General features: G+C 45.9%; 2 protein-coding genes and 1 long non-coding RNA gene across 7 annotated transcripts; 1 reads left to right on the top strand and 2 right to left on the bottom strand.

The window, feature by feature from the left end:
• Positions 1–3065: 3065 nt before the first annotated feature.
• On the bottom strand, positions 3066–6018 carry LOC125514364 (uncharacterized). Its single transcript, XR_007286366.2, has 2 exons — positions 5325–6018; positions 3066–4574 (listed from the first exon to the last, which is right to left on the bottom strand). It is a non-coding gene; the product is annotated as an uncharacterized LOC125514364 (long non-coding RNA).
• A 1255-nt stretch (positions 6019–7273) lies between these two features.
• On the top strand, positions 7274–13661 carry LOC125521099 (uncharacterized). Of its 3 annotated transcripts, XM_087536889.1 has the most exons (5): positions 7278–7827; positions 7931–8171; positions 9014–9471; positions 9558–9774; positions 13218–13661. In XM_087536889.1, the coding sequence occupies exons 1-3, from the start codon at positions 7708–7710 to the stop codon at positions 9037–9039; spliced, it is 387 nt and encodes a 128-aa protein (XP_087393015.1). In that variant the 5' UTR covers positions 7278–7707; the 3' UTR covers positions 9040–9471; positions 9558–9774; positions 13218–13661. The 3 variants fall into 3 exon arrangements, with proteins under 3 accessions (XP_048542106.1, XP_087393015.1, XP_087393016.1); XM_048686149.2 differs by lacking the exon at positions 9014–9471 and having other exon boundaries at positions 7274–7827; XM_087536890.1 differs by lacking the exon at positions 13218–13661 and having other exon boundaries at positions 9014–9378; positions 9558–9695.
• Positions 13662–14104: 443 nt separating this feature from the next.
• Positions 14105–17974, bottom strand: LOC125514362 (uncharacterized). Of its 3 annotated transcripts, XM_087536887.1 has the most exons (5): positions 16029–17974; positions 15742–15943; positions 15449–15635; positions 14682–14749; positions 14105–14303 (listed from the first exon to the last, which is right to left on the bottom strand). In XM_087536887.1, exons 1-5 carry the CDS (start codon positions 17787–17789, stop codon positions 14248–14250), a joined length of 2274 nt encoding a protein of 757 aa, XP_087393013.1. In that variant the 5' UTR covers positions 17790–17974; the 3' UTR covers positions 14105–14247. The 3 variants fall into 3 exon arrangements, with proteins under 3 accessions (XP_087393013.1, XP_048535627.2, XP_087393014.1); XM_048679670.2 differs by lacking the exon at positions 14682–14749 and having other exon boundaries at positions 16029–17973; XM_087536888.1 differs by lacking the exons at positions 14105–14303; positions 14682–14749 and having other exon boundaries at positions 15170–15635; positions 16029–17972.
• Positions 17975–27054: the final 9080 nt, after the last annotated feature.

Here is a 27054-nt window from a genome sequence, read left to right as displayed (position 1 = left end):
GAGGGTTGCGCTCATTGTGAGACTTAACCCAACACCTTAGGGCACGAGCTGACGACAACCATGCACCACCTGTGTCCGACATAGGAGGATCCAACCATTATGTTCTGGAAAAGCTCAAGCGGTACTACCGCTCAAGGGAGCGGTATTACCGCTAAATGTAGGGGAGTTACAGAGACCCAACGAAAACAAGCAGCGATACAAGCACGGTACACTACTGTCGGAAGGTCCTAAGACGACACATGTATAGGAGACCATTCGACCAAACTGTGTGTGATGCATGAATCGCAAACGATAATAAAATATATACGTGTGCCAGAAAACAAAACGTGTGTGACCGCCCATCCATCGGGCACGATGATGATATGTAGACCGCGTGTGATAGAGAGCAGACATTTAGACGAAACATTATGTGTGTGATATGTAATCGTAATGCGCAGGGGGCATTGTTAGAAGCGTGTGTGTTTATTGGCAAACGCTTTGTATAAAGTAATGGTTTGCGATGGTTAGGAGCATCACATATGATGAGTTGTGCGAATACTCGTGGGTGATGATTTAAAAGTTATACATATGGTTCCTTATGTAAACATGTGTGTGATAACACGTGATACCGCATACGATTGTGTGCTGGGAATTGTGTGCTCTAACGGGCATATAGTGTAAATAAGAAAAATCATATGTGATAGTAATAACGAGTGGCGCTCGACTGCTCCGTGACCACCGCAGAGACGGCTGCTAGGCGCCGCTGCCACTTTGATGGCGAGCTCGCCAAGGTTGGCGAGGAGTGGTCACGGCTAGGCCGCCGGCAGGGCTCCGAAGGCAATGTCAGCAGTGGCCGCGGCGGCACTCCACACGACACAATAGGAGGCGGAGCAGCTCCTCCACGAGCAGCAGGCAGCCGTCAGACAAGGCCGCTGCGACCCTCCGGCGCTGTTCCACCGCTCGAGAGACCACAACGATGACAACGGCAGGGCAGGATGGCCACATGTACAAGGTGGTCGTTCGATATAGGGTTTAGGTTTTTTCTAGTTTTTGTTAAACTGTCGAAATATCAACCTTTTTATGTAAATTATAGTCGAACTTGAATGAATTCGGCTGTGTTTGCACAATTTTTGTCCGGTTGGTTCCAATTGTTGTTGAAATGTATGTGAGCACTATCGGATGGCAGTCACTGGCATTAGTATCCGCGAACTGGTACCTCTATCCAGGAAATTTGCTGGTTGTCGTTGGAGATGCCCTCAACCATGGGTGCAATATGTCCCAATATGCAAGAAACCAAATTCTGGAAGGAGAATCTTGATGTGTGCACCGACACTGACCAAGCCGCCAAACAATATTGGCAAAGGATAGAGGACCAATTTCTTCCGAATGATGACAAAGTATCCCTTGAGTACGCCACACACCTATAGGTCACTCCAAGGTCGTTGGGATGTGATCAAGCCGATTTATAGCCGTTGGAGTGGTTGCTTGGAGCAAATCCACAATGCACCTCCAAATGGTACTGTTGAAGCCGATTATGTGAGTTTGTTTTCACATTCCAAGTAGTGCAAATGATTATGCGAGTGGTTGCATGTGACATACTTTGACATTGTTTTCATTTTGTAGCCCAAAATTGCGCAAGAAAGATAGAAGGACATGAAAACTTCCAGTGACAAGTCATTTATAGCAGAGCGTTGTTGGAAAATTCTTCAAAATATCACAACTGGTAGTTGATTGACAAAAAATCCCTGCCGAAGAGAGGTTAACTCACCAAGTTGGATGATGATGATGAAGATGACGATGGCCCAAGAAACAAAAACAAGCCTGATGGAAACAAAAAGGTCAAGGACAAGATCAAGAGAGAAGCGGAGGCATCAAACTTGCGGGACAAGATAGATGCCATGGTGCAATCAAATGAGTTGATGATGGCCAAGACATTGGAGGCAAAGAAGGAGTTGGCCAACAAGAAGGCACAAGAGAAGCAAGAAAAGGAGCAATTCCTCAAGAAGAGGGGTTGCGCAAGGCCGCCATTGAGGAGAAAAGTGCCCTTGCCGAGGAGAACAAGGCCTTGGCCAAGCTTCTTGCATAGGAGAATAATATCATGACGATGAACCGCGATGACATGGATGACCTCATCAAAGAATGGCATGATATCGCAAGGAGGAAGATCTTGGAGAGAAGGAACCAAGCGACGACGGGTGGTGGACAATGATGATGATGGTCATGATGGTCATGGAGGTGGTAGTGGCTTTTGCATGAGGTTCTTTTGGACCATGGATGGAAACTATGTTTAATTTCCGCGCAAACTATGTTCTAATTTGTAGCCATTTGTTGGAATTGCGGTCAAATTGTCTAATATATATGTTTTTTTTCGGTTTGAGGGCTAGCGCGGGCTACAGCCGAACAGACTCCACAAGACTAAAATGTAAAACAGAATACTCAAAACACGTTTTCCGTGGACATTATACTCACTTTAAGAGTGGGGTTTGATAGAGGTGCTCTCATATTTCTCTCTTCATTCATACTCCCTCCGTCCCAAAATAAATGACTCAATTTTATACTAACTTTGTACTAAAGTTAGTACAAAGTTGAGTATTTTGGGACGGAGGAGTAAAATCGAAGAAATCCACGAGAGGCGCACCCATTCATAATAATTCCATCAAAGAATCATTCTTTTTATAGTATGGAAACTCTTGTTCCAACCTCACCTGACATGCTACTAGCCCGCCCGAGACGAAAATTTGGCCAAGACCCATCATCCAGCGCATCGAACACCAAGTGTTTGGTTGTTGGGCTATCCCTTCTTGGACAGGGATAGCAGTTTTTTAAATGGATGCCATCTGTTTGGTTCTTGGGCGAGCTGGGATTAGGAGGGATACGGACATCCAGATGCTTGGAATATTCGTTCAAAATCCGGCTCCGCAGCGACGCGAAAATGTCGCGGACCTGGCCATCCCGCACTCACGGCGCGAAACGTTTTCTGCGGCCTCGTCTTTCCTTCGTTCATCTGTACTTCTGTATCTGTATCTGTACTACTATTAAACAAGCAAACATATTCTCCACTATGTCCACCCGGTTAAACGTACACAGGCCAAACAAGACAAATTACCATCCCCAGGATCAGGCATCTAACCGTCCACATAAAAGTCAGACCTCCCCTGTGTACGTTTAGCGATTTACATGAGCGGACGAAACTCTGCCATCGATCAAACAGTTGCACCTCCCCCGAAAAAAAAAAAACAGTTCCACCCTTTGCGTTCGCGTCCAATCAACTACAGAAAATTAGCCACAATTAATGGGAATTAACACGTCTGCCTCACAACAAATTTCTAAACTTACGGGAATCAGCCCACCCGGACGTACGTCGCAGCCGCCCAGCCGTGCGCCATCGCCGCCATGCGTAGCGGACGACGCCCGCTACGACGCGCTTCTCGCCAATGCAGGTGCAGACTATCCTCTTGTGCGCAATACGTGGCCAGTTCCATCCCAGTTAATCTCGATGTCTTCTTTCATGTCGCCGTTTAGATGCACACTACAGTCAGACGTCGGTGCCGCCAAGCCACTGTTGTGCCCTCGCCGCCCAGCCACTGTTGGCCATCGCCGCCCAGCCACAGGCCCCGACATCGACGCCGACGAACTCCTCAGGCAACGCACCTGCCTGCACCAAAGGAACATGGTATAATTTTACAGGATATTCAATTGGGTTAATGTGATAGGGCCGATCAGTTCCTGATTTTAAAGGAAATTCTATTTAACATATATGTGCATACTTCATTGCTTCCCTAATCCCTGTCAAATTTGCATCTTTATAACAATGCTCTTCACTCTCAAATTTGCATATTTACAATAGTGTGATGACGAATGTATCAATTTTGTACAAACCATAATAGATCTACCTCCTATGACTTGAACATGAATTTTAACAGTGCATCAAACTGGAGCCCTCCATCATATTGTTTTAACAGTATAGTGCTCGAATCTGTATGACTGAATGAATAAAACCCAGTAAGTATGATCTATTTGTAACTTGGTCCAATAGAGTGGAGAAGAAAACCCAATCCAAGAATATGCATTTTCCTGTACACAAATTTGGTCATCTTCTATTATCAAATTTGCATATCAGATGGCTGCAGGATAAGTATTGCATGATAAACAACAATATGAAACAAAACATATAGGCTCGGAAACAGTTTGGATTTTACAAGAGAAGATCTACTAAAGTAAATTCAGGTTTCATCAACGGCGGAGCTAGGATTTGGGAACGGGGTAGTCCTCCTCCAAAATTAAGTCGTTTCTATTAAAGAGGCGCTCTGATGTATCACCGTTGTCTAACTGATGCATTCAAAAAATAATTGGTAAATTCAGAAATTATGTAGTAAGTACTTGATCATTTTGGCCAAACCAAATCCTAGACTATCATGAAGTAAACCTGTCAATTACTTGTTCTGTACAATGCTCAAAAGCTTCGGGTTGATGTATATGGCAGGCAGGTATGCCTCCCCATTCCCATCTTTGTGTTTATTTCAGAGTCCCAAAAATTTAGGATCGAACAAATTCCCTGACTCTTAGATGGTCTTCAATATCCATTTCTTGTAAGCCTGCAAACACACTTCTGATATAACCGGGGTTCCGGGACAACAAGAAATATATCTAAAAGGTTGTGCTACATCATGAATACCACTTGTGTAGCTGTCGTAAGTAGTACTGAAGATGCCAGAGATGTTTATGGACTTCTAATAAAGCAAGTTATTCCAAGAAAAGGAATTTTTGAGGTGATAAGCTCTTTTAGCCAACCACCGTCCTCTATATGACAGCCATAGCATCATCATTATCCTACACTATCAATTATTCACTCTTCAACCTGTATTATCCTAGAGTCATACATACTTATCCTACTATGCTTCTCTTGATCCTCTTTTATTTGCTATAAAGCTCGCATTTGGGAACTTCTAAAAACATGCTTTCATTTTTCAAAAAAGAAGTAAATTTCTTTGGCAGGATCAAGCCAAATCAACCTCATCTGTCTTGGTCCCTAGCGCCCCTAGCCACCCAGATTTCAAATCTACCAATCAATCAACTTTATCGCAGCATGGTTGCCTCAATAATATTAACTAACTAGAATCCCCACTCATAACAGTTGCTGCAACCAAGTTAAGAACATCTAATCGAACAACTTCTAATTTTTCTCCCTGATTCTAAAATGACTCATACTTAAACTAGACTACTGAGCTACCTATGTATATTCAGGAATGGATGGAAATTAGGGATTAGCAGAAGTGGGTAATGGGGAGTATCTCAAATCAGAAATAAGCAGATATGAAAGCCGAAGTGGGGAATAGATCGTCTACCGGCACCGGCTTGCACTTGCAAGGGACCATCCACCGCGGCACAGCTGCCGCACATGGGCATTACAGGGCGCAGCGCAGTCGCACGCACAGGGTGGTGGGAGCCGCCGACGAGCGAGATGGAAAGGAAGGCACCAGGCGCGGAGGTTGCGACACATGATTGCCACAGCCGCCGATCTGGTGGAGGCAATTCCCGCGCCTCCGCGTCAGCCTTCGTCCGGCGCCCAGCAACCAGACCGAGCTTGAGCGGATCCTCGGGCACTTCGGCGACCGATTCGACGAGGAGGGGCTGAGAAGAGTGGGAAGAGTGCGAGACCTCGCGCCGGCGGTGGGGACGAAGAGGAGGGGCGGCTTGAGGAGAGAGAGAGAGAGTTGTGGGCTTGTGGCCACCATGGAATAGGGAGCAGTGGGGAGAGGATAAGGGAAGGTAGGTGATGAGGCGAGGAGAACTGAGGGGGCGTCCGGTGTGTCTTTTTCTTTTACCTTCTCTTTTTTTAGTTGGTTTTTTTAGCCCTTTTGGTCAAGTTAGCATCCGGTCTTGTCCAATTTAGTTTTTTTTTATCAATAGATGATATTTCCGCCTCTATACATTTATTTTAACAGTAAAAATGATCTCTGATGTGCACGAGGTATATATATTTACACAATAGCTACATGTTAGTCGCCTGACTTTTGAATTCGGGTCAGTCGATTTTGGTTGAAGGGAGAAACAGGCGAAGAGGAGGAAGAAGCTCACCGGAGGGGAGGAAGAAGCTTGCTGGCAAGCTACCTCATCATCTATCTTAGGGTTGGGGTGGGGGAGGCAGCACGACAGGGGGGGGGGGGGGGGGGGCGGCAGTACGGCGATGATGAAGATTCCCGAAGAAAAAACAGGCAAGGCCCGGGGCTAGAGGGATGGCTGGGGGCGGCGGCGGCACGGCGGTGGGAGGAGGTTCCAGGAAGGGCCGGACGGTGGTGGTTGCCGGTCCGGCCGGTGGTCCATGGGACGGCTGGGGAAAGAAATTGTCGGAGGTAGAAGAAACTCCCGAGGCTGAACAAGGTATGGTATTGTTCATTTTGCATCGGATGGCCGGAAAGAATCGACTGGCCCGGTTTATATTTCCATTTCCAGTCGATTTACACTTGGCCACTTCCATATTTTTATGTGTGTATGCCCTTATTGCATATAAATGAGTACAATTTATGTGTTAATGAAGACGTGCGTTGCACGTGCACGCTTACTAGCCTCCCTGAAAAGCCCAACGGCCCCAACGCTACCTTTTTCCTCTCTCGCGACGGCAGCGCATCTCTCGCGACGGCGGAGGTTGAGTGAGCAGCGGCATGCCTCTCTCCTTCTTCATCTTCCTCCTTGTCACGCCCTCTCCTTCCTTTCTTCTCTCTCATGCTTGAGCTGCAAGCTATCGGAGTCATGGCGGGGGCGGCGGCGATGGCAGCGGACAAGTCATTGCCGCGTGCGGCAGCCAGTGCCTTGTAAATGGAGGCGCCTCTCTCCGGCCGGTACAACCGCAACTGTCATAGCGTAGGCGTCGGCTGCGCACGCGTGGATACGCGCGCGCCAGGCATAGTGTGCGTGCACTTGTTGTGCGTGGTGCACTTGTTGTGCGTGCTGTGTTTGCGCGCTGTGCTTGCCACACGGATCCGTGACCGTGAGTGTTGTTTGAGACTTTGAGTGCTGTGTGCGTGGCTGATTTGATTGATTTTTGTAATGCATCAGCTCAAAGGCGACAGGGAAAACATGAACGGGATCCCCTCTCCCAGAGTTTCTGTCCAATTTCTGTTTCACATGTTTGCTATATCCTAATGTTCCTACTATGAATTGCTTGACAGAAGCTGTGCATGTTGAGTTTTCTTAATTTTTCAGAACACTCCAATGGCCATCCCTAACCATGACTTATCCTTCCAACCAAACAAAATACAGGATAACATCATCCACACCAACCAAACAGAAAAATTGGCTATGCCTAGCCGGATGGTTGGGGGTACCCACATCCATTAAAATTATCCCATGAACCAAACACATCCCAACAGACCGTCACTGTCCCTCGTGACGCTCCCTCGTTCCCCTCCACCACAACGCCTCGCTCCCCTCTCGCGCCGCCGGCCGGCCACCCGTCTTCCCCACCTCCGGCCACCGCCGCCCTACCCTCTCTCCCGCAGCCCACCGCCCCTCTCTCCCCATCGCCCCCTTTCTCTACCGTGCGGCCGCTCTCCACCCCGATCCACATCGAGCCGCCGACCAGCCTCACCCTAGCTCAGCCTCGCCGGCCACCCCCTCCCCTCCACGGCCGGCAGACTTCCCCAAAGCTGGCTGTCCTCCCCGCCGAGCCAGTGCGCCCCCGGACCCGAAACCCTAGCCGAGCTGCAGCAGCCGCCGCCGCGGGGCCTCATGGCGCAGTCCCATGACCAGGTGCTCGCCTCCGCCTCCCTCCTGCACCTTCCGGTGACCGTGCTCCCTGTCCCGCTCGGCGACCTCGCTGCTCCGACGACCCCAAGCTCCGCCTTAAAGGTAGCAGTTATCTCTCTTTTCCCTCCCGTCTAACCTCGATTCCGTCTTGTATACGCCTGCTTGCAACGTATCCGCGTTGAATGCGTCCTGTGGTTTTGGTCAGGTCATGATGCTGTTGCTAGGCGGTGGTTTTCCGTTGGCGGTGGTGCCTTCCGGTGGTTGTCTGTCATCGGAGTTCCTGGTGCCGCTCTTCTCTGACGATGATGCTGTGGATTGGCTGCTGATTTTGGTTTGGTCACGGTGGTTTTCCTGTGGTGGTGGTGCTGTCCATCGGAGCTGCTTCCGTTGCCCACCGGAGCTCCTGCCGCACCTTGTTCAGCTCCGTCACTGCCGACGTCATCAAGGTCGTGTTCCTGTTCTGATTCATCCCTATGCAACTTTGATTTCAGAAATATATAGATTGTCAGTTAGTTATTTTGTAGATCTGATGCATTTGAGAAATGAAGATTGTTCTGCTAATTGTGATTCGTTTAGTTAGTTCTTGTGTATAATTCTAATGCTTATCAAACAGGTGTCATTTTGTTTAGTAATTTGATTTGTTTGTTTCGTAATTCTGTGTAAATCTACTGTGATTTCTCTCTTGCTGTAAGGTTTGGTCAGTGTGGGTGTCGATGTAGATTGGAACAATATAAGTAATGTATTTTGTCTTACCGGAAATGTAAGTAAGTGGGGATCCCAACCTGTGTGTTCTTTTATTTATTTACCTTGTTTAATGAGTTTACCACTAAGATAGTAATTTAAATCCACATTAATTCATTGCTCTTGTAAAATTTTGATAATTGTGCTGACAAATCAAATCTGGAGCATTTGCAGCCACGTACATGCACATTATCTTTACTGTGTGGCATCACTTTTTTTTTGGTTCTGCTTTCTTCTGATAGCATAGGATTTTTTACCCACAGAATCTGTTGTTTTTTCATGTTGTGCACTTCTTTGCTGGTTGCGCCTTGGCGTTATAGTGAGTAGTAATATTGCTTGGCTGAAGGAAGCATGCAGAACATTTGTGAGACTTGCATTTTTTCCTGCTGTGTCATATTGGCATAAACTTACATAGAGCACGCTGATGCATAAGTATGCTCTTTGCTAGTATCAATCTACGCATTATTGCAATATATGACCTGTTTGTAGTAGAGAGGGATTTGATCTTGAATTGTTATGACGATCTCATCATCTTGGTCTGGTGCAGGCTTCCTGGCACGGCTCCATCTCTGACCGGCTGTGTACTGCGGCATCGCTTGCCTTCTGGGAGAAGGACCATTTGTAGATGCTCTGCCTTAGCGGCGACAACTAGGTCGACCTACTCCTGCTCATGGTTTTCGAGTCGCGCGACTAGTCGATGAGTCACAAAAATATATCGACTCAACTTGTTAGTGTCGACTCGAGTCGCGAGTCACGACTAGTCACAACTGCAGGCTCGACTTTTTCCGAGTCGCTACCCCAGAGCGACTCGGATGAGCCGCGACTTGAAAACCATGCTCCTGCTTCTCTGATGTCAACCATGGACAGGTTGCTGCTGATTGAGCCACTACCACGTCGCGGCATGAATGCCAGGTCCATGTCTTGCTCATCTCGTGTGTAGAAGTTTTCCCCTGTTTTGTGACTCAAGAATAGCCATATTTAGCAGTCCTGCTAAAGTGCAAATAGGTATTCACCAACAGCCATACTAGTGTGTAATGCTACTGTAGATTTGTAGTTGATCAATGTGTGCTTTAACTTGATTTTTTGCTCAGGTCCCGGTGATGTTGTGGTTGTGGTGGGTCCTCCGGTGGCGGTGCTGACATCCAGGGGTGCTGTGGTGGTGGTGCTGTCCACCGGATCTCCTGCTGGTGCTGTCGACGTCCGTGTCCGCTGAGCTGCTGCTGCTGGCGTCGACTACGACATGCTGCCCCTGCCTTCTTCGACTGGTACCTCCTACAGCACCGCGCCCCCACTGGCGTGCCACTGAAGGTCTCTCGTTCTCTCTCGATTACTCCCTATTTTCCTTGAACTGCGACTTGTATGTATTTTTGTGTAGAAATGCGGTTTGATTTTGTTTATACCTATCTGTGATGTAAAGGTTTTAGATCCAAGTGTTTTCTGGTTGCATCATACATATTGGTATTTGGTTTGTGTTGTCCACTAAAAAGATAGGTAATTTTCTAAGAAGATAAATTGATTGACTATGAGGAGATACCAGAATTATATGCCACTGTACTTGGCTGTTTTTCCACTTTATAGTGGTACACAATAGTCTTGATATACATATGCACCATTGTAGATCATTCATCTGCACTGAAACTTAAGCTTTTCTCCACTTTGAGGATTAAGTAAGTACTGTAGTAAGCAGTGGAGTTGATGTTTGATACCGAGGTGATGATGAACATGTGAATATGTAGTCTTTGTTGTATGTGTTTTGCTGGAATGATTTCCAGAGCAAAACAATGCTACATCCCTTGGTTACTCTTGATAGGCATGTCTTGATTGATCTGGTTCACTAGACACTGGTCTTGGTTAATTTGGTTCTAGTAATTGTTGCAGTTTAGTAAGTCCTTACTTTTTTTTGCTCTACTTGGCTTGATTAGGTGCTCTATCAAGTAGATTGGCTACTGTTTTGGTTTCAATTATTTATTTATTAGAATCATTGCTAGGTTGAACTGATCAATTGGTAGCATAATATTGATGATTTGCTCAAATACCAGTCCTTGTAGGTTTTGAGTTAGTCGATGGTCATTTTGCTCAAACTTGACTGCATATTGATCATGTGCCTGAGAGTAGTGATGACGGACTTTTACGGGGGTTTTACAGGGGTAGTTCCAGTTGGCAAAACGTGATTGGATAAGGAGGAGGGAGGCACCCCACCCCAGCTGAAAATCGGGGGGGGGGGGGGGGGGGTCAATTTAGATAGATGGAAGGAGTCTGTAAACGTCTGTATAGGGTCCGTGTGTTTAGCATTATCGCGTGCTTGACTATATGGCTCTGTCCTGGTTTTGGTTGAGTTTAATGTGGCTTAACCTTAACCATTCATTTAATGTGGCTTAACCTGGAGATTTGAGTTCTTCATATTTAATAGTACTAGCTAAATACCCGTGCGCTGCATGGAAAAACAAACAATTGTACTTCATCAAGGTGCGCGTGAAACGTGATATATGTAGTTTTCAACTATCAAGATAATGGTTGGTGTTCTTTCTCCGATAACTTCTTTGTCGGCAACCAACACATGACCTTCTGCCTCTCCATTTTTTTTTATTTCTTGCCATCCTCATTTTCCACCTAGGGTGTTCGTCTTTTGTTCTCCAACTCTTACCTGTTGCAAAAAATGATTGTTGGCGGTTATATCTATGTCTAAGTTCACATAGTCGTCTTCACCCACAGCCTTCGACTGTTGCGATCCTATGGCACACTCGTCCCAGTTTGGGCGCATGTGCTTTTCAAGAAGTGTGGTATGAAATAGCCACCAACATCAATTTCACTGGTATAAAAATCTCAATACAGACAAAAATTCATATGGTACTAAAAATTTAAAGTTGACAATATGGCGGTATCCCTTACATCATAGCGTTACTCGGCCGGCTTTTTTTAACATGGGAACTTACATGTGTTAATTCGTTTATTTTCCCTCCTGAGATTTATTTCTTTAGCCATGGATTTATTTCTTATACATTTTCCTTTATTCATTATTCATAAACTAAGAAAGAAATTTCTTCAATGCTGCTCATAAAAATTTTCTATGAAGTGGGGATTGTTATAAAAATATCCTTTTCTCATTTCTAAGTAATCTCTAAAAATGTTCATTTTTGTGCAAAATTGCTCTCACTGCCAAGAATGATGTTCATGGTATTAATTTATCTTTTCCACACTATTCATCTTTTGGAAAAGAAAAACTGATAGTAGCGGTTACTATATTTATTCAAATACTTCTAAAACATATTCCCATTGCCTAAGAGAAAAGTTGTTCACTGTTGGTCACATAATTGTTCATCTGTTGCTAAAAAACATTCCCATCCCCAAAACTTTTGTTCACTCTGATTCTGTGAATTCAATTTTATTTATGTAGATACACACTGGATTTTTATAAATGTTGAAAATCATTTGTGTAGGTATAGCTAGATTTTTTTAGGTACGTGTATCTAGATTTTCTTAGAGAAGCTTAGTTATTTTTTTAGAATCTGCAGCGTAGCTAATCACCATGACATTCTTTTAGGGCAGACAGCTAGCTTTCTTAATTTAAAACAGCAGTGTATCTAGCTTTTTCTTCCAAGGCTAATCAGCCCTAGCTAATTGGTATTGCTGTGGGCCGGTGGTTACTTTTAGACCTTACCATTTTTGTGTATTGGATGTAGATGGAACGGTCTGAATATGTCCGATGATAAGTGTTGAGTGTTGAATGATGACGTACCACCATCACCAACTCCCATTTAATAGTAAAGATTTTGGTATTGCTGTAAGGTTGTGGCTGGTTGCACTTCTATTAGCTGATTTGGACTTGAATGATCAAACTTGGGTAAGCTCTTTCGTGATTCGACACAATGCTGGCTAAGATGAATTCTGCTCTGTTGCCTTGTATGAGATGCAAATGCTGATGCTTATCGAAAGATGCATTTCCTTTTTTTTTTTAGTGCTCTAAACCATCGCCTACTTGTTGCCTGACTTGGGAACTGTGTATCACCACTGAAACCAACCCTAAACTTGACCTTTAAATTAAATGAACAAGTAGTTAAGTGATTGACATTGTCTATGAAATCTGAATTCTACGACTTGATCATGTGGCCAGGATATGGTTCTTGATGCTGGTTTCTGATTTACTTGGTGTTTATACTAGCTGTCACTTCTTAGTCAATGTTATCCACATGTTGCTTTATTTTTGGTATGCCCATTGGGTTTTTGTCTCGGCTGGGCTATGTGCTGTGCGTCGGCTTTGAGGGCTGAAATAGATTGTAAGATGTGTCTTTCAAATTAACTTGTGTGCTTGGTTTGGTCGACTTAATCAACCTCAACCTTAAACCTGGCTTGTATTCAATGTTTGCTGAATCTGGAGCTTGACTTGTTTCTTAAACCAGATTTCTATTTAGTGTTGAGCTTCTATTTACTGGTTGCATTTGTTGGTCTAGTAGATAAAAGTGATTAATCTTTTGTGATTCAACACAATAGTGCCTTATATATAGGGATAAATTGCTGGTGTTTTGTGTTTGAAATGCATGTCCTGCTGCTTATTTATCTGGCTAGCTAGTTTGTTTATGATGCCACGTTGGCACGTAAACGGCTTCAAATCCATCAGCCTGGTAGCGTTTGTGCTCCTGCAAATTGCTTCAGCAAGTGCTTATCTAAACCAGTAATGTTCCTTGTGTTCATCGCTAGATAGAGTATTTCCAGATTATTGAGATTTGATCCGCTATGCTACTGTTTCATTACAGGTTCGTTTTTGGATAAATTCGGTGCTTTTGGAGAATGAGATGCTTGTGTGGACTAGAAGGAACAAGGGCTTGACATTCCTCGCTCGCCGGCTGTCTATGCGGCTCATTGCCTCCGGCTGCTTGGGTGCCCAAGTTCTCGCAGCAGTGCTTTGGTTGCGGCCTATATAATATTTTGGTCCTGGTAATGTCAAGTAGCAGTTGGCATGGTGGTAGCATCGTTCTTGTGATGCTCCAGGTTCAGGCGCTGTAATGGCTTAGTAGTATTTCTGATGTGTCTTGTTTGGGGCCCTGTTTGACTTTTGGGGATGATGACTGGCTACCTTGGTTCCGGCTTTGCTTTTATTCTAATTGTAAAGAAAAGGGTCTTGCGATGATGGATCGATGTTGTTGTATCAGTTCATCATCGGATATTGATCTGTTCATAATATTATTGGCAAGCGAGTATTCATCTTGTGGCAATCTAATACTCCCTCCGTCCCAAAATAAGTGACTCAACTTTGCATCAAGCTATCAAAGTTAGTGCAAAGTTGAGTCACTTATTTTGGGATGGAGGGAGTATGATTCAGCTGCTGTTGATCTGTGATCCGACTTTTGATAGCTTGATCACTATAAATGGAGTACTAGAGTCGTTTAATGTACCGGTCTGTTGAAGTGGCATGTTTATGGGACTAGTAAGTGTGCACGTGCAACGTATGTCTACATAAATATTACTACAGATGTGAGCCTATTTGTGGAGGTCTCTGCTCAAGAAAGATACTGACACCTGTGTCAGTCATGGAAGTCCGTTCTTGAGAAAGAAAAGGCCCCCATGTCGATTGCTCGAGTGACACGAATGGCGACCCCAGCGCCTCCCTTCCCTCCTATCTTGCTGTCATTGGTGGAAACTGTTTGGCAAATTGGTGTATGTTGTGAATTTGATATGTCGTAAAATATAGTAAGGAAGAACATGTAATGTGGCTCAACATTTTACTATGTGTGGTACAATCTCTCTGTATCATATAACAGATACTCTCCATTGGCACCATGTTCTTCAAATGCTTGGCGATAACCAGCAAGGTTTATCCCTTCCAACTGTAACCCCACATCCTGCAAGTAAAAAACTACTTTATCAAGACAACACAAGAGTATTTTGAATTATAAGCAGCAATCTAGAGCTTGCACTATTATAATTCTCTTACTTGAAAATGATCTATGCTTATCTAAGTGAAGAAATGATAAGTTTGATTAAAAATTGCAGAGCACAATTGTTTGTTTTTTTTGCAATTCCAGAGTGTTATTTCTTGCAATCTTGAAAATGCTTCTATTGCAAATTAACAACATTGAACAATTTGTCATAAAAACTGCAATATTCAGAAGAGAATCATTCATTTCCATACAATCCTATACTGAAAAAAATGCACTCTTTCGACTCGTTTCCAAAACATACAGGGTAACATGAACATTTCAATTAAAGAGTTACCACACCTTTCTCATTTGAAAATTTATAGTAGCACAATGCTTGTGTGTTGCTGCCACTGAAGCCACGAGTAGTCCTGTGAGTAAAAGATGGCTGAAACACGCTGTAACGTTTTATTAAACCATTTCTCTATCTTTGTTAGCTAGTTACTGTTTTTGTAATAAGATTTGTAGTTCATGGACTGATGGGGCTTGTCTGGTTTCCAAACTCCTAGACGATGTAATTCCTATTTGAGTTTAATAAAGCTAGCCATGATGGCCTTCCTTCAAAAAAACCATTTCTCTATCTTATGCGAATATTGTACTCCCTCCGTCTCATAATATAAGAGTATTTTTATGTATGTGTTAAACTTCATGGAATTGCTGAAGAAAATTCAACATTTCCTTGACTAGCACAGCGCCCATGTGTATCTGCTATTGAGTGAAGCCAAGAAAAGCGAGTATTGAAGCAAGAGTGTCAAAATAATTAGACAGGACAGCTTAGATCACAGTGCAAATAATGATGAATAAGCTATATATAGTTCATCATAACGATAGCAACTTGGTTTACACACAAATTTAACAAGGCCAAGCAAGCAAGCTAGGCACGGAGACGTGCATAAGAGTAGCTCAAGGCAACCAAACATGCATGCTGAAGAATGTCATCCAGTCTAGATAATACTACAATGCAGGATGCTCATTAATTAGAACATCATAACACACAGCAGGAAGCATAGTACTATGGTCCAACTTCACAGCTGATAATATCACACACAAGCTTGCCCGCCGCGACTCACTCTTCAGTGTGCATCTTGTTGAGTTTCTCCACAAGCTCCACGTCTTTCTCGGAACTGAGGACGAAGTCCATCTCTAGCATGTCATCCACGTGGCAGGTACCGTCATGGGTGATATCGTGCGGGATGTATTTGGCGTCATCTGGATACACGATTTTCCTTGCGGTAAGCACGCCAGAGTAGCAACGGCCTATCAAAAAATTAAACCCGACCATGCATGGTTCAGTGAGACTACTACAACACACGATAATAAAAAGCCAATCAGCCGTGCCGCAGAGAAACTAGAGGGGGCTTACCTGCATACTCATAGGGTAGAGGGCAGCAGGTCTCTGGCCTTGGCCCACCTGAGAACAAAAACTCGGCGAAGAATAGCGTCCTCTGAAGCTGCAAATCAGAAGTAGCAGTGAAGTTCACGCGGTAGCACATCTTACCCGAGGGGGGGCAGCTTTGGTTGATTTCCTCCACGCCACAGATAATATCAAGTTTATACTGTGGTTCCTACAACAAGCAAGCAAGTCAAGTAAGAGAGTAGGCCAAATGAAGGCAATTAAAGCAAATCTACATAGCTGCCAAGGATACCTACCCAAAAATGCTGGGTCGTGTAATCCTTCAGCACCTGTTCAATCTTTGAACGGAACCAGCTCCTCCCCTCCTCATACTGTGATCTCATGCTAGACACCAACCTCCGAGACTCTGGAAAAAGATCAGGAGCTTGCTCATAGCAGCCGACACGAACCTTCGAGTATCTGCTCCACATGCCCCTAATATGAAGTGTCATGTCATCAAGGCGCAACACGGTACCGTCAGTTCGAGCCTCGGTCATAAAGGAGAGCAGCACGCTTCGCTGCTCGGGGAACACCACCAGCAGCCGGTGCAGTTCACCCAGCTGAAGCGGTAGAGGGTGTCCAGCGGCCTTGGCAGCTTCATGGAAGTGGTTCTTTTTAATCATCTTTAGCGATGATTGTAACATGTCAACAATGTCGCATTTTGTACCGCAGAGCAACTCTAGAGCACAAGCCTCTGTTGAGAACTGGGGGCCGGCGAATGTGGCGAGCTCCATAAGGCCCTTGAGGGAGTGGACCTGTGTGCGGAGCAGAGATAGGGGGTCAAGTATGTCATTGTATTGCTCAATCTTGCTGCCTTCAGACGCTGGGAGAGGACCGCCAAGGAAGTTGTACCAAATGGAGTTGACGATGATGTTAGAGACAGGGTCCATGGAGCCGTAGCAGTGGCCGGCCATGAGGAAGCCACACATAAGCGAGCCCGATGGTGTGGGCAGCAGCTTGAGCGCCTTGATGCAGAAGTTGTGAATCATACCGTGGAGGCGCATCTTGAGAGTCTGCAGGTAATCGCAGGCGTCAACGCTGCACGGGGTCTTCTTCAAATATTGTTCCAGGCCATCCGCTCTTCCCAGGCAACGTTGCAGCTTGTCAGACAGTCCGCACTGCAGCGACGAGATGGGTTTTCCGTCCCAGCAGAGGGCGGTGGCGGTGTCCTCTGTAGTGGAGGGGGTGGTCGACCACACAGCGTCGAGGTTCTTACGGACATGGAGAATTGGCCCTTTTCTGCTTATGGTGGCAACACAGGGCGGGCTCATCATCATGCGCAATATGCGGTCTATGGCTCCGACATCATCAACCTTGAGAGGGCCATCTGCTGCTGAAAAGAGTAGCTTCTCCAGAAGGTGAAAGTCGTCCTCTTTGAGCCGGGATGACATGAGCTGAGTCAAAACGCCGGGCGAAGGGTGACCTGCCATGGTGGCCGCCCACTCGAGGGCAGCCTGCGTCCTGTCGGATTCAGGGTCCAGTACTGCTTCTTCACCCTCCACATAGAGATCGTGTTGGATGAGCATGACGGCGAGGCTGAGATTGGCGTCGGCCCAGTAGAGGTAGCGGGCGGCCTGTTCCTTTTCGAGGCATCCGAAGTATACCATGAGGAAGGCCAGGAGACTTTGGCAGGACCTGTTTGCAATTTCGTGCCAGTCGTTGCGCACTAGTCTTTTGGACTTCTTTGTGGCGGGTGGAGCGGTGGAAGCTGCGGCGGCGGCGCCTTCGGGGAGGAGGGCGAGGGTGTTGAGGATGATGTTGGAGACGGGGTCGAGGAGGCCGAGGCAGGTGCCGCACCCGCCGGTGGCGAGGAGGTCGAGGAGGCCCGGAATCCTCTCGCAGGGCAGCCGGTCGAACGCCTGGTCGTAGAAGCCGACGATGAGCTCGTAGACGACCTTTTCAAGGTCGGGGGGGAGAGGAGGCGCGTCGTCGGCGCGGCAGTCGAGGCTGTGCGCGCAAGACACCAGCCCCCTCCTCCCAAGGGGAACAGAGCCGGAACAAGTAGATCCAGAAGCCATCAGCGGCGATCTGGCGGGCGGAGCGTTTTTTGGGGGCGGGGGATGGCCGGCCGGCAGGCGGCGGGTTGCTTAGAGGACGAGATGGGATTTGGGGGCGGGGGGCGGTGGCGAGTTGCTTAGGGTTTGCGGGGAGAGGATGAGATTCTTTTTAAGAGGATAGAGAGTGGCGATGGTGCACACGGTCTTGCCTGCTCACGCTAAGTAAGTGTGCCAACCGAACACTGGCGAGTGGAACCGGGCATTCAATGCGGTCAGAGGGCCAACACACATGTATAGGTACGGTGGAACAGGCGTATACGGTGCGCTCGCCGGCAGATATACGTTTATTGATCCGGTTTAGGCTTTACTGATCCCGTCACGGCAGGTTGCTACCGGAGCACTCTCATGGCTGACAGTGCAGGAGCACTTTCGTTTGAATAAAGCCCTCATCCCCCATCCCCCCCCCCCCCCCCCCTTCCCACACACACACAAAAAAAGGTCTCTACATGTTCCAATTGAATATCACCGGAGTACCGGTACACATCGTTTGCCCGGTGTTTGCGGACCGGCACGCATACGGTGGTCTGGTCGACTCATATGCTTACGTGGCGCATCGTATACTTGGCCGCATTGCTCCTCCACCTACCCCACCGCCCGGGCACGGCCAGCGACGGAAAAAAAATAGGAACACTTATTGCTTGGACCCCCCTCCCCCACCAAACTGGAAAACAGAGCAATGGCGACGACGGATGCCGGAGGAGGCGGCTTCGAGTTCTTGTCAGATCCGGTCGACAGGTACCTTCAATATTTCATGGTTTCCGCCTCCTATTACTGTCCGCTTTCATTTTGATGGCTAACTTCACGCTGCTGTCGCTCCTTTTCAAGGTTTCCCTTGCCGGATCTTGGCGGCGGCGAGGCTATACTGGATGCTGCAGCCACCAAAACTCTCGCCTGCACAACCGCCCAGTCGAGCGTTGCTGATGTAGGCGACGATGCGATGACGATGCAACTAGTTTGAACAGCAGCTGCGAAGGCCTCAGCTTGTTGGGGCCAACCTCAGAGCAGTCAGAAGGCAAAAAGATCCTCAAGCCCCTGGCTGGAGAAAGAGGTATCAATTGATGTATTACTAAAAAGAAAACACTCTTCATTTCCAAAAAAACTGCAGAAAATCGCATGGCTCTGAACGGAAAATGAATTACTCTTACTAGCTGTTGGAAAATTTCCTGTGCCATGGCTAATTGTTTGTGCAAAAAGATTTTGATTTGCACACTAGTGACTCATCTTTTGTTCACACAGAGTCCATGTTGGCCGAGCACCTGTTGAACGGCCCCTGCCGCTGGCAGAATAAGCTCACTTGAAAAAACACTAAGATGCTATGCAGAAAAAAAAGAGGGAAACTGTTGTAATCCCTGCTGTCGGAGACAACTTTCAATCCCTTGTATAAGCATACGACTACTACAATATATATTCTTGGGAAATTGGGTTCAGAGTAGATACGAAAAAAGCAGATTAAATGTCGAGAGAACAAAATGTATTCAAGAAATAGTTTGCGGCTGCTCAGCTAGTAATTCTTTCCAATTCCAGCCATGAACATACTCTGCCAATGTTTTTATATACAGAAAAATAGAATTCTCTGTTAACTCATGTATTGTTGGTTGTGACAAAAAAATTGCATGGTGTACCAGAAATAAGTAACACACGGTCTTGCCGATGTAGATGCCCAGCAATGATAAGGTTGCAACGCTAAAAAGACAACAGGTGGTACATAAGCGAGCATAGGACATTCCACAATCACTCTCTCACAGATAAGTGCGGACAGAAAATATACTGGCCCTCGCATAGACATATCGACATTTACACACGAGATGTTATCAAGCAGCTGCGTGAAAATAATATTAGCATTGGCAAAGTGTACAACATAATTGGCAGTTTCTTTGGCTCCATGAGCAGTGTGCCTTTCATCAAGAGAGCTTTGAGGGGGCTTTGTGGAGAGATTAGCCGAGATCAGGCAGATGATGACGTCAGAAAGACAATGGAAGTTTTTGCTGAGTTGGGATCCAAAGATTCTGGGTTGTACTACAGAGTACAACCGGACACGGACATTCGCATACGAAATCTGTTATGGTCGATGGGCGCAAGGAGGGCACAGTACCATTACTTTGGCGATGCAATAACTTTTGATACAACATACCGTATGTTAGGGCATATTTCTCCCTATGTGGTTTTGGTGATTGATGACAATGTGTTTGCGGACTAATCGTGTGCATCGAGCATTTCAGATAATCAAACATATGGCACTAGACGATTTGAGCCCCTCGGAGTTTCAGAGTGAAGACAGTTTTCTTTCCCGCGTTTCATTTTCGGTGGACTTGAGTTGTAGGGAAAACCATACTATCGAGGGGGTCTGCTTCGAAAATGTTTGGATGGAATCATCAAGTACACACTCATATTGCACCCTATCATGTATCCACCTCAATGGAGTTGTCCCTTTGTTGTGTAGATGGAGTCGTGGAGAGCTGCCAGCGGTAGTACCGCGGGCGGCAGCGGTAGTACCACTAATAGGCGGTAGTACCGCTAGTAACGTCGCTCTCTGCTCGGGTCTCGATTTTTTCGTGTCGGGTTCCACAGTAGTCCAACGGTAGTCTCGCTCGGTTACTTCTGTGGAACCCCTTTTGACCCAGCAGAGCGTGCAGAAGTAGGAGCGGTAGTAGGCATGGTAGTACCGCTTATTGGCGGTAGTACCGCCCCTACCACCGCTGCCACTACCGCACGGTGCCCTGTTCTCCCCTTTCGGCTCTGTTTCTCACAGCGGTAGTAGGGGTGGTAGTTCCGGCTATTAGCGGTAGTACCGCCCACCGTGGGCGGTAGTATCGCTCTAGCCGTACTACCACAACCCCCGCTGCCTACGCACTATGGTAGGGCAACCCCAGCAGTAGTACTGTTGGGGCTGCGGTAGTACCACTCCGGCGGCACTGCTGGCCCCTGGCCTTGTGCCATTGCCTTTACTCCCGGTGACTACCACTTGGGCAATAGTACCGCTTGTGTGCGGGCTGCGAGCTACATAACAGGTGGATTGGTTCCCCACTATATAAAGCGGGTCTTCTTCCCCAAGACTCACCTCTTCCTACGCTAACTCCACTCCATTGTTGCTCCAAAAGCTCATTTTCACCCGATCTCTCTCTCTAGCCAATCAAACTTGTTGATTTTCTAGGGATTGATTGAGAAGACCCTAATCTACACTTCCACGAAGAGAAATTTGATTCCCCCCACTAATCCCTTGCTGATCTTGTTACTCTTGGGTGTTTGAGCACCCTAGATGGTTGAGGTCACCTCGGAGCCACATCCCATTTTGGTGAAGCTTCATGGTGGTGTTGGGAGCCTCCAAGTTTGTTGTGGAGATTGCCCCAACCTTGTTAGGTTCAGTCGCCACCTTCAAGGGCAGCACTAGTGGAATCACGACATCTTGCATTGTGCGAGGGCGTGAGGAGAATACAGTGGCCCTCTAGTGGCTTCTTGGGGAGCATTGTGCCTCCACACCGCTCCAACGAAGACGTACTTTCTCTCAAAGGGAAGGAACTTCGGTAACACATCCTCATCTTCACCAACTCCACTTGTGGTTACTTCTTACCTTTACTTTATGCAAGCTACTTTGTGTTGTATTCCTTGCTTGCTTGTAGTTACCTTTGTTGTTACCATCATATAGGTTGCTCACCTAGTTGCATATCTAGACAACCTATTTGTTGCTAAACCTAATTTTTAAGAAAAGCTAAAAAATGGTAGTTGCCTATTCACCCCCCCCTCTAGTCAACCATATCGATCCTTTCGATTGGTATTAGAGCCTCGTCTCTTTATTAAGGGTTCATCGCCTAAAGAGTATGGATGACATAGAGGATGTGGTTGGTGATATTCCCGCGGCCGAGGAAGTGGACACGGTCACCTGGGAGGACTTAAATGAAGGCAATTACTTCACTTAAGACCTCCATGGCAACCAAGGTCAAGTCCTTGTTTAAAGAGCTCTTTGAGGGGTTAAAAACACCCGACATGGTGCAAGTGGTTAATCCCACCATCGAAGTCGAAGGCCAACTCTGACAAGGAGGGGGCTAATGGTATTAATACTACCACCCCACTTGGAAGGAATGGATCAGTCATCCATGCCGCGGTTGCCCCTCCACGAGTCCATGGAGGAACGGTCGCGCCCTATCATATAAACAATCTTAGGCCCCCACCTAAGCTTGTTGTCAAAGAATTTCCTACTTGGTCTCACTTGAATCATAGCTCAACACATCTTTGGAGAATTATTGAGCAGGGTTTCTATCCTCATGATCCTCACAACCTCACTCCAAGAGAAGAAGTGGACAACCAATACAACCACTCCGCATTGTGGATTCTTCAAGCCGTAGTTCCTCAAGAAGAGCACCCTCACTTGCGGCCGTTCACAGTTGCCAAAGAAGCTTGGGAACACATTTTCTCTTTGTACAAGGGAAGCTCGAGCATTCAACGCTCTAACTTTGAAGTGATCCTTGATGAGGCCGATGAGTTTGTGATGAATGAAGATGAAGATCCTCGTGAGCTTTACCGAAGGTTGGCCACTCTTGCGGTCTCACTCCGAGGCCATGGGAGCAATGACACGGATGACACTTGGATCAAGCACAAGTTTCTCAAAGACATCATGCCTCGCAACAACTCTATGTCCATCGTGATCCGTCAGAGGTCGTACTTTCATTCCTTGTCCTCAAGTGATGTGTTGGATGAGTTTGTTGCTATGAACATCTTGAACAAGACCACCGACAACGCCCTTGCGCGTGCTCAATGGTCAAAGAAGCCCAACCTTGCTTTGAAGGCCACGGAAGTTTCTGAGGATGTTGATGAAGAAGGAGAAGAGGAGTGTTGTCCTGAAGACACCAAGTATGCCTATCATGAACACATGGCTCTTTCTTCTATGCAATTTTGGGGCAACAAGAAAAACACACGACCAAATTTCTCCAAGAACAACTCAAGTGGTTTGAAGGGAAAGCAACGGATGAGAACGTGCTACAATTGTGGAAATGTGAGTCACTTTTTGTTGCAGATTGCCCTTATGAGAATAGAGAAGAGAATGGAGGCAAGCTTATTCGCAAAGACAAGGCCAAGCCTCTTCCCAACAAGAACAACTTTAACAAGAAGGTACCTGATACGTCCATTTTGCATCATGTTTTCTTACTGTTATTCATAATATTTTTATCCATAATAATGCCTTTTGGAGTAATTCTAATGCCTTTTCTCTCATAATTTGCAAGGTACACACCAAGAGGGGGAATTCTGGCAACTGGAAATCTGGACCTGAAAAGGCTACGTTAGGCCACCTATTTCTGCACAACTCCAAATGAGCTGAAACTCCACGAGGATTTTTTATGGAATATTTAAGAAATACTGGAGCCAATAAACACCAGAGGGGGGCCACCAGGTGGGCACAACCCACTTGGGCGCACCAGGTCCCCCTGGCGTGCCCTGGTGGGTTGTGGCCTCCTCGGCCCACCTCCGGTGCCCATTTTCTGGTATATAGGTCATTTTGACCTAGAAAAAATAAAGAGAAGACTTTCGGGATGGAGCGTCGCCGTCTCGAGGCGGAACTTGGGTAGGAGCACTTTTGCCCTCCGGCGGAGCGATTCTATCGGGGGAACTTCCCTCCCGGAGGGGGAAATCATCGTCATCATTGTTGGGGAACATAGTAATTTCAAAAAAAAAAATCCTACGCACACGCAAGATCATGGTGATGCATAGCAACGAGGGGAGAGTGTGATCTACGTACCCTTTGTAGATCGACAACGGAAGCGTTTGGTTGATGTAGTCGTACGTCTTCACGATCCGACCGATCCAAGCACCGTTACTCCGGCACCTCCGAGTTCTTGGCACACGTTCAGCTCGATGACGATCCCCGGGCTCCGATCCAGCAAAGCGTTGGGGAGGAGTTCCGTCAGCACGATGGCGTGGTGACGATCTTGATGTTCTACCATCGCAGGGCTTCGCCTAAGCACCGCTACAATATGACCGAGGTGGAATATGGTGGAGGGGGGCACCGCACACGGCTAAGGAACGATCATGAAGATCAACTTGTGTCTATGGGGTGCCCCTTGCCTCAGTATATAAAGGATGGAGGAGGAGGAGGCCGGCCAAGGCACTTGGTGCGGCCAGGATGTGGAGTCCTACTAGGACTCCAAGTCCTAGTAGGAGTCCACCAAGAGGGGAGGAAGGGAGAAAGAAGTGGAGGAGAAGGAAAGGTGGCCGGCCCCCTTTTCCCTAGTCCAATTCGGACCAGAGGGGAGGGGGGGCGCAGCAGCCCCTTGGCCTTTTCTCCTCTTCCCACTAAAGCCCATCAAGGCCCATTGCTTCTCCCGTAACTACCCGGTACTCCGAAAAATACCCGAATCACTCGGAACCTTTCCGATGTCCGAATATAGTCGTCCAATATATCGATCTTTACGTCTCGACCATTTCGAGACTCCTCGTCATGTCCCCGATCTCATCCGGGACTCCGAACTCCTTCGGTACATCAAAACTCATAAACTCATAATATAACTGTCATCGAAACCTTAAGCGTGCGGACCCTACGGTTCGAGAACAATGTAGACATGACCGAGACACGTCTCCGGTCAATAACCAATAGCGGGACCTGGATGCCCATATTGGCTCCTACATATTCTACGAAGATCTTTATCGGTCAGACCGCATAACAACATACGTTGTTCCCTTTGTCATCGGTATGTTACTTGCCCGAGATTCAATCGTCGGTATCTTAATACCTAGTTCAATCTCGTTACCGGCAAGTCTCTTTACTCGTTCCGTAATACATCATCTCACAACTAACTCATTAGTTGCAATGCTTGCAAGGCTTATGTGATGTGCATTACCGAGAGGGCCCAGAGATACCTCTCCGACAATCGGAGTGACAAATCCTAATCTCGAAATACGCCAACCCAACATGTACCTTTGGAGACACCTGTAGAGCTCCTTTATAATCACCCAGTTACATTGTGACGTTTGGTAGCACACAAAGTGTTCCTCCGGCAAACGGGAGTTGCATAATCTCATAGTCATAGGAACATGTATAAGTCATGAAGAAAGCAATAGCAACATACTAAACGATCGGGTGCTAAGCTAATTGAATGGGTCATGTCAATCACATCATTCTCCTAATGATGTGATCCCGTTAATCAAATAACAACTCTTTGTCTATGGTTAGGAAACATAACCATCTTTGATTAACGAGCTAGTCAAGTAGAGGCATACTAGTGACACTCTGTTTGTCTATGTATTCACACATGTATTATGTTTCCGGTTAATACAATTATAGCATGAATAATAAACATTTATCATGAAATAAGGAAATAAATAATAACTTTATTATTGCCTCTAGGGCATATTTGTCACGTCCATAATCGAGAAACTTGCATCGACGTAACCCTTTACGACGAACCTTTTTGTCACGTCCATAATCGAGAAACATATCCTTATTTCACTAAGGATAATTCTGACCGCTGTCCAGTGATCTACTCCTAGATCACTATTGTACTCCCTTGCCAAATCAGTGCAGGGTATACAATAGATCTGGTACATAGCATGACATACTTTATAGAACCTATGGCCAAGGCATAGGGAATGACTTTCATTCTCTTTCTATCTTCTGCCGTGGTCGGGCTTTGAGTCTTACTCAACTTCACACCTTGTAATACAGGCAAGAACTTTTTCTTTGACTGCTCCATTTTGAATTACTTCAAAATCTTGTCAAGGTATGTACTCATTGGAAAAACTTATCAAGCGTCTTGATCTATCTCTATAGATCTTGAAGCTCAATATGTAAGCAGCTTCACCGAAGTCTTTCTTTGAAAAACTCCTTTCAAACACTCCTTTATGCTTTACAGAATAATTCTACATTATTTCCGATCAACAATATGTCATTCACATATACTTATCAGAAATGTCGTAGTGCTCCCACTCACTTTCTTGCAAATACAGGCTTCACCGCAAGTCTGTATAAAACTATATGCTTTGATCAACTCATCAAAGCGTATATTCCAACTCCGAGATGCTTGCACCAGTTCACAGATGGATCGCTGGAGCTTGCACATTTTGTTAGTACCTTTCGGATTGACAAAACCTTCTAGTTGCATCGTATACAACTCTTCTTCAATAAATCCATTAAGGAATTCAGTTTTGTTTATCCATTTGCCAGATTTCATAAAATGCGGCAATTGCTAACATGATTCGGACAGACTTAAGCATAGATACGAGTGAAAATCTCTCATCGTAGTCAACACCTTGAACTTGTCGAAAAACCTTTTGCGACAATTCTAGCTTTGTAGATAATAACACTACTATCAGCGTCCGTCTTCCTCTTGAAGATCCATTTATTTTTATGGCTTGCCGATCATCAGGCAAATCCATCAAAGTCCATACTTTGTTCTCATACATGGATCATATCTCAGATTTCATGGCCTCAAACCATTTCGCGGAATCTGGGCTCATCATCGCTTCCTCATAGTTCGCAAGTTCGTCATGGTCTAGTAACATGACTTTCAGAACAGGATTACCGTACCACTCTGGTGCGGATCTTACTCTGGTTTACCTACGAGATTCGGTAGTAACTTGATCTGAAGTTACATGATCATCATCATTATCTTCCTCACTAATTGGTGTAGTAGTCACAAGAACAGATTTCTGTGATGAACTACTTTCCAATAAGGGAGAAGGTACAATTACCTTATCAAGTTTTCTACTTTCCTCCCACTCACTTCTTTCGAGAGAAACTCCTTCTCTAGAAAGTTTCTGAATTTAGCAACAAAAGTCTTGCCTTCGGATCTGTGATAGAAGGTGTATCCAATAGTTTCCTTTGGATATCCTATGAAGACACATTTCTCCGATTTGGGTTTGAGCTTATCAGGTTGAAACTTTTTCACATAAGCATTGCAACCTCAAACTTTAAGAAACAACAGCTTAGGTTCTTGCCAAACCATAGTTCATACGGTGTCGTCTCAACGGATTTAGATGGTGCCCTATTTAACGTGAATGCAGTTGTCTCTAATGCATAACCCCAAAATGATAGTGGTAGATCGGTAAGAGACATCATAGATCGCACCATATCTAATAAAGTACGGTTATGACGTTCGGACACACCATTACATTGTGGTGTTCCAGGTGGCGTGAGTAGTGAAACTATTTCACATTGTTTTTAACTGAAAGCCAAACTCGTAACTCAAATACTCTTCTCTACGATCAGATCGTAGAAACTTTATTTTCTTGTTACGATGAT

The sequence above is a fragment of the Triticum urartu genome, chromosome 7A (genome assembly GCF_056163025.1).
Source record: "Triticum urartu cultivar PI428250 chromosome 7A, HENAU_Tu73, whole genome shotgun sequence".
NCBI classification, from domain to species: Eukaryota; Viridiplantae; Streptophyta; class Magnoliopsida; order Poales; family Poaceae; genus Triticum; species Triticum urartu.
The sequence above is the reverse complement of the archived record's forward strand: the minus strand, read 5'-3'. Positions and strand labels throughout refer to the sequence as shown.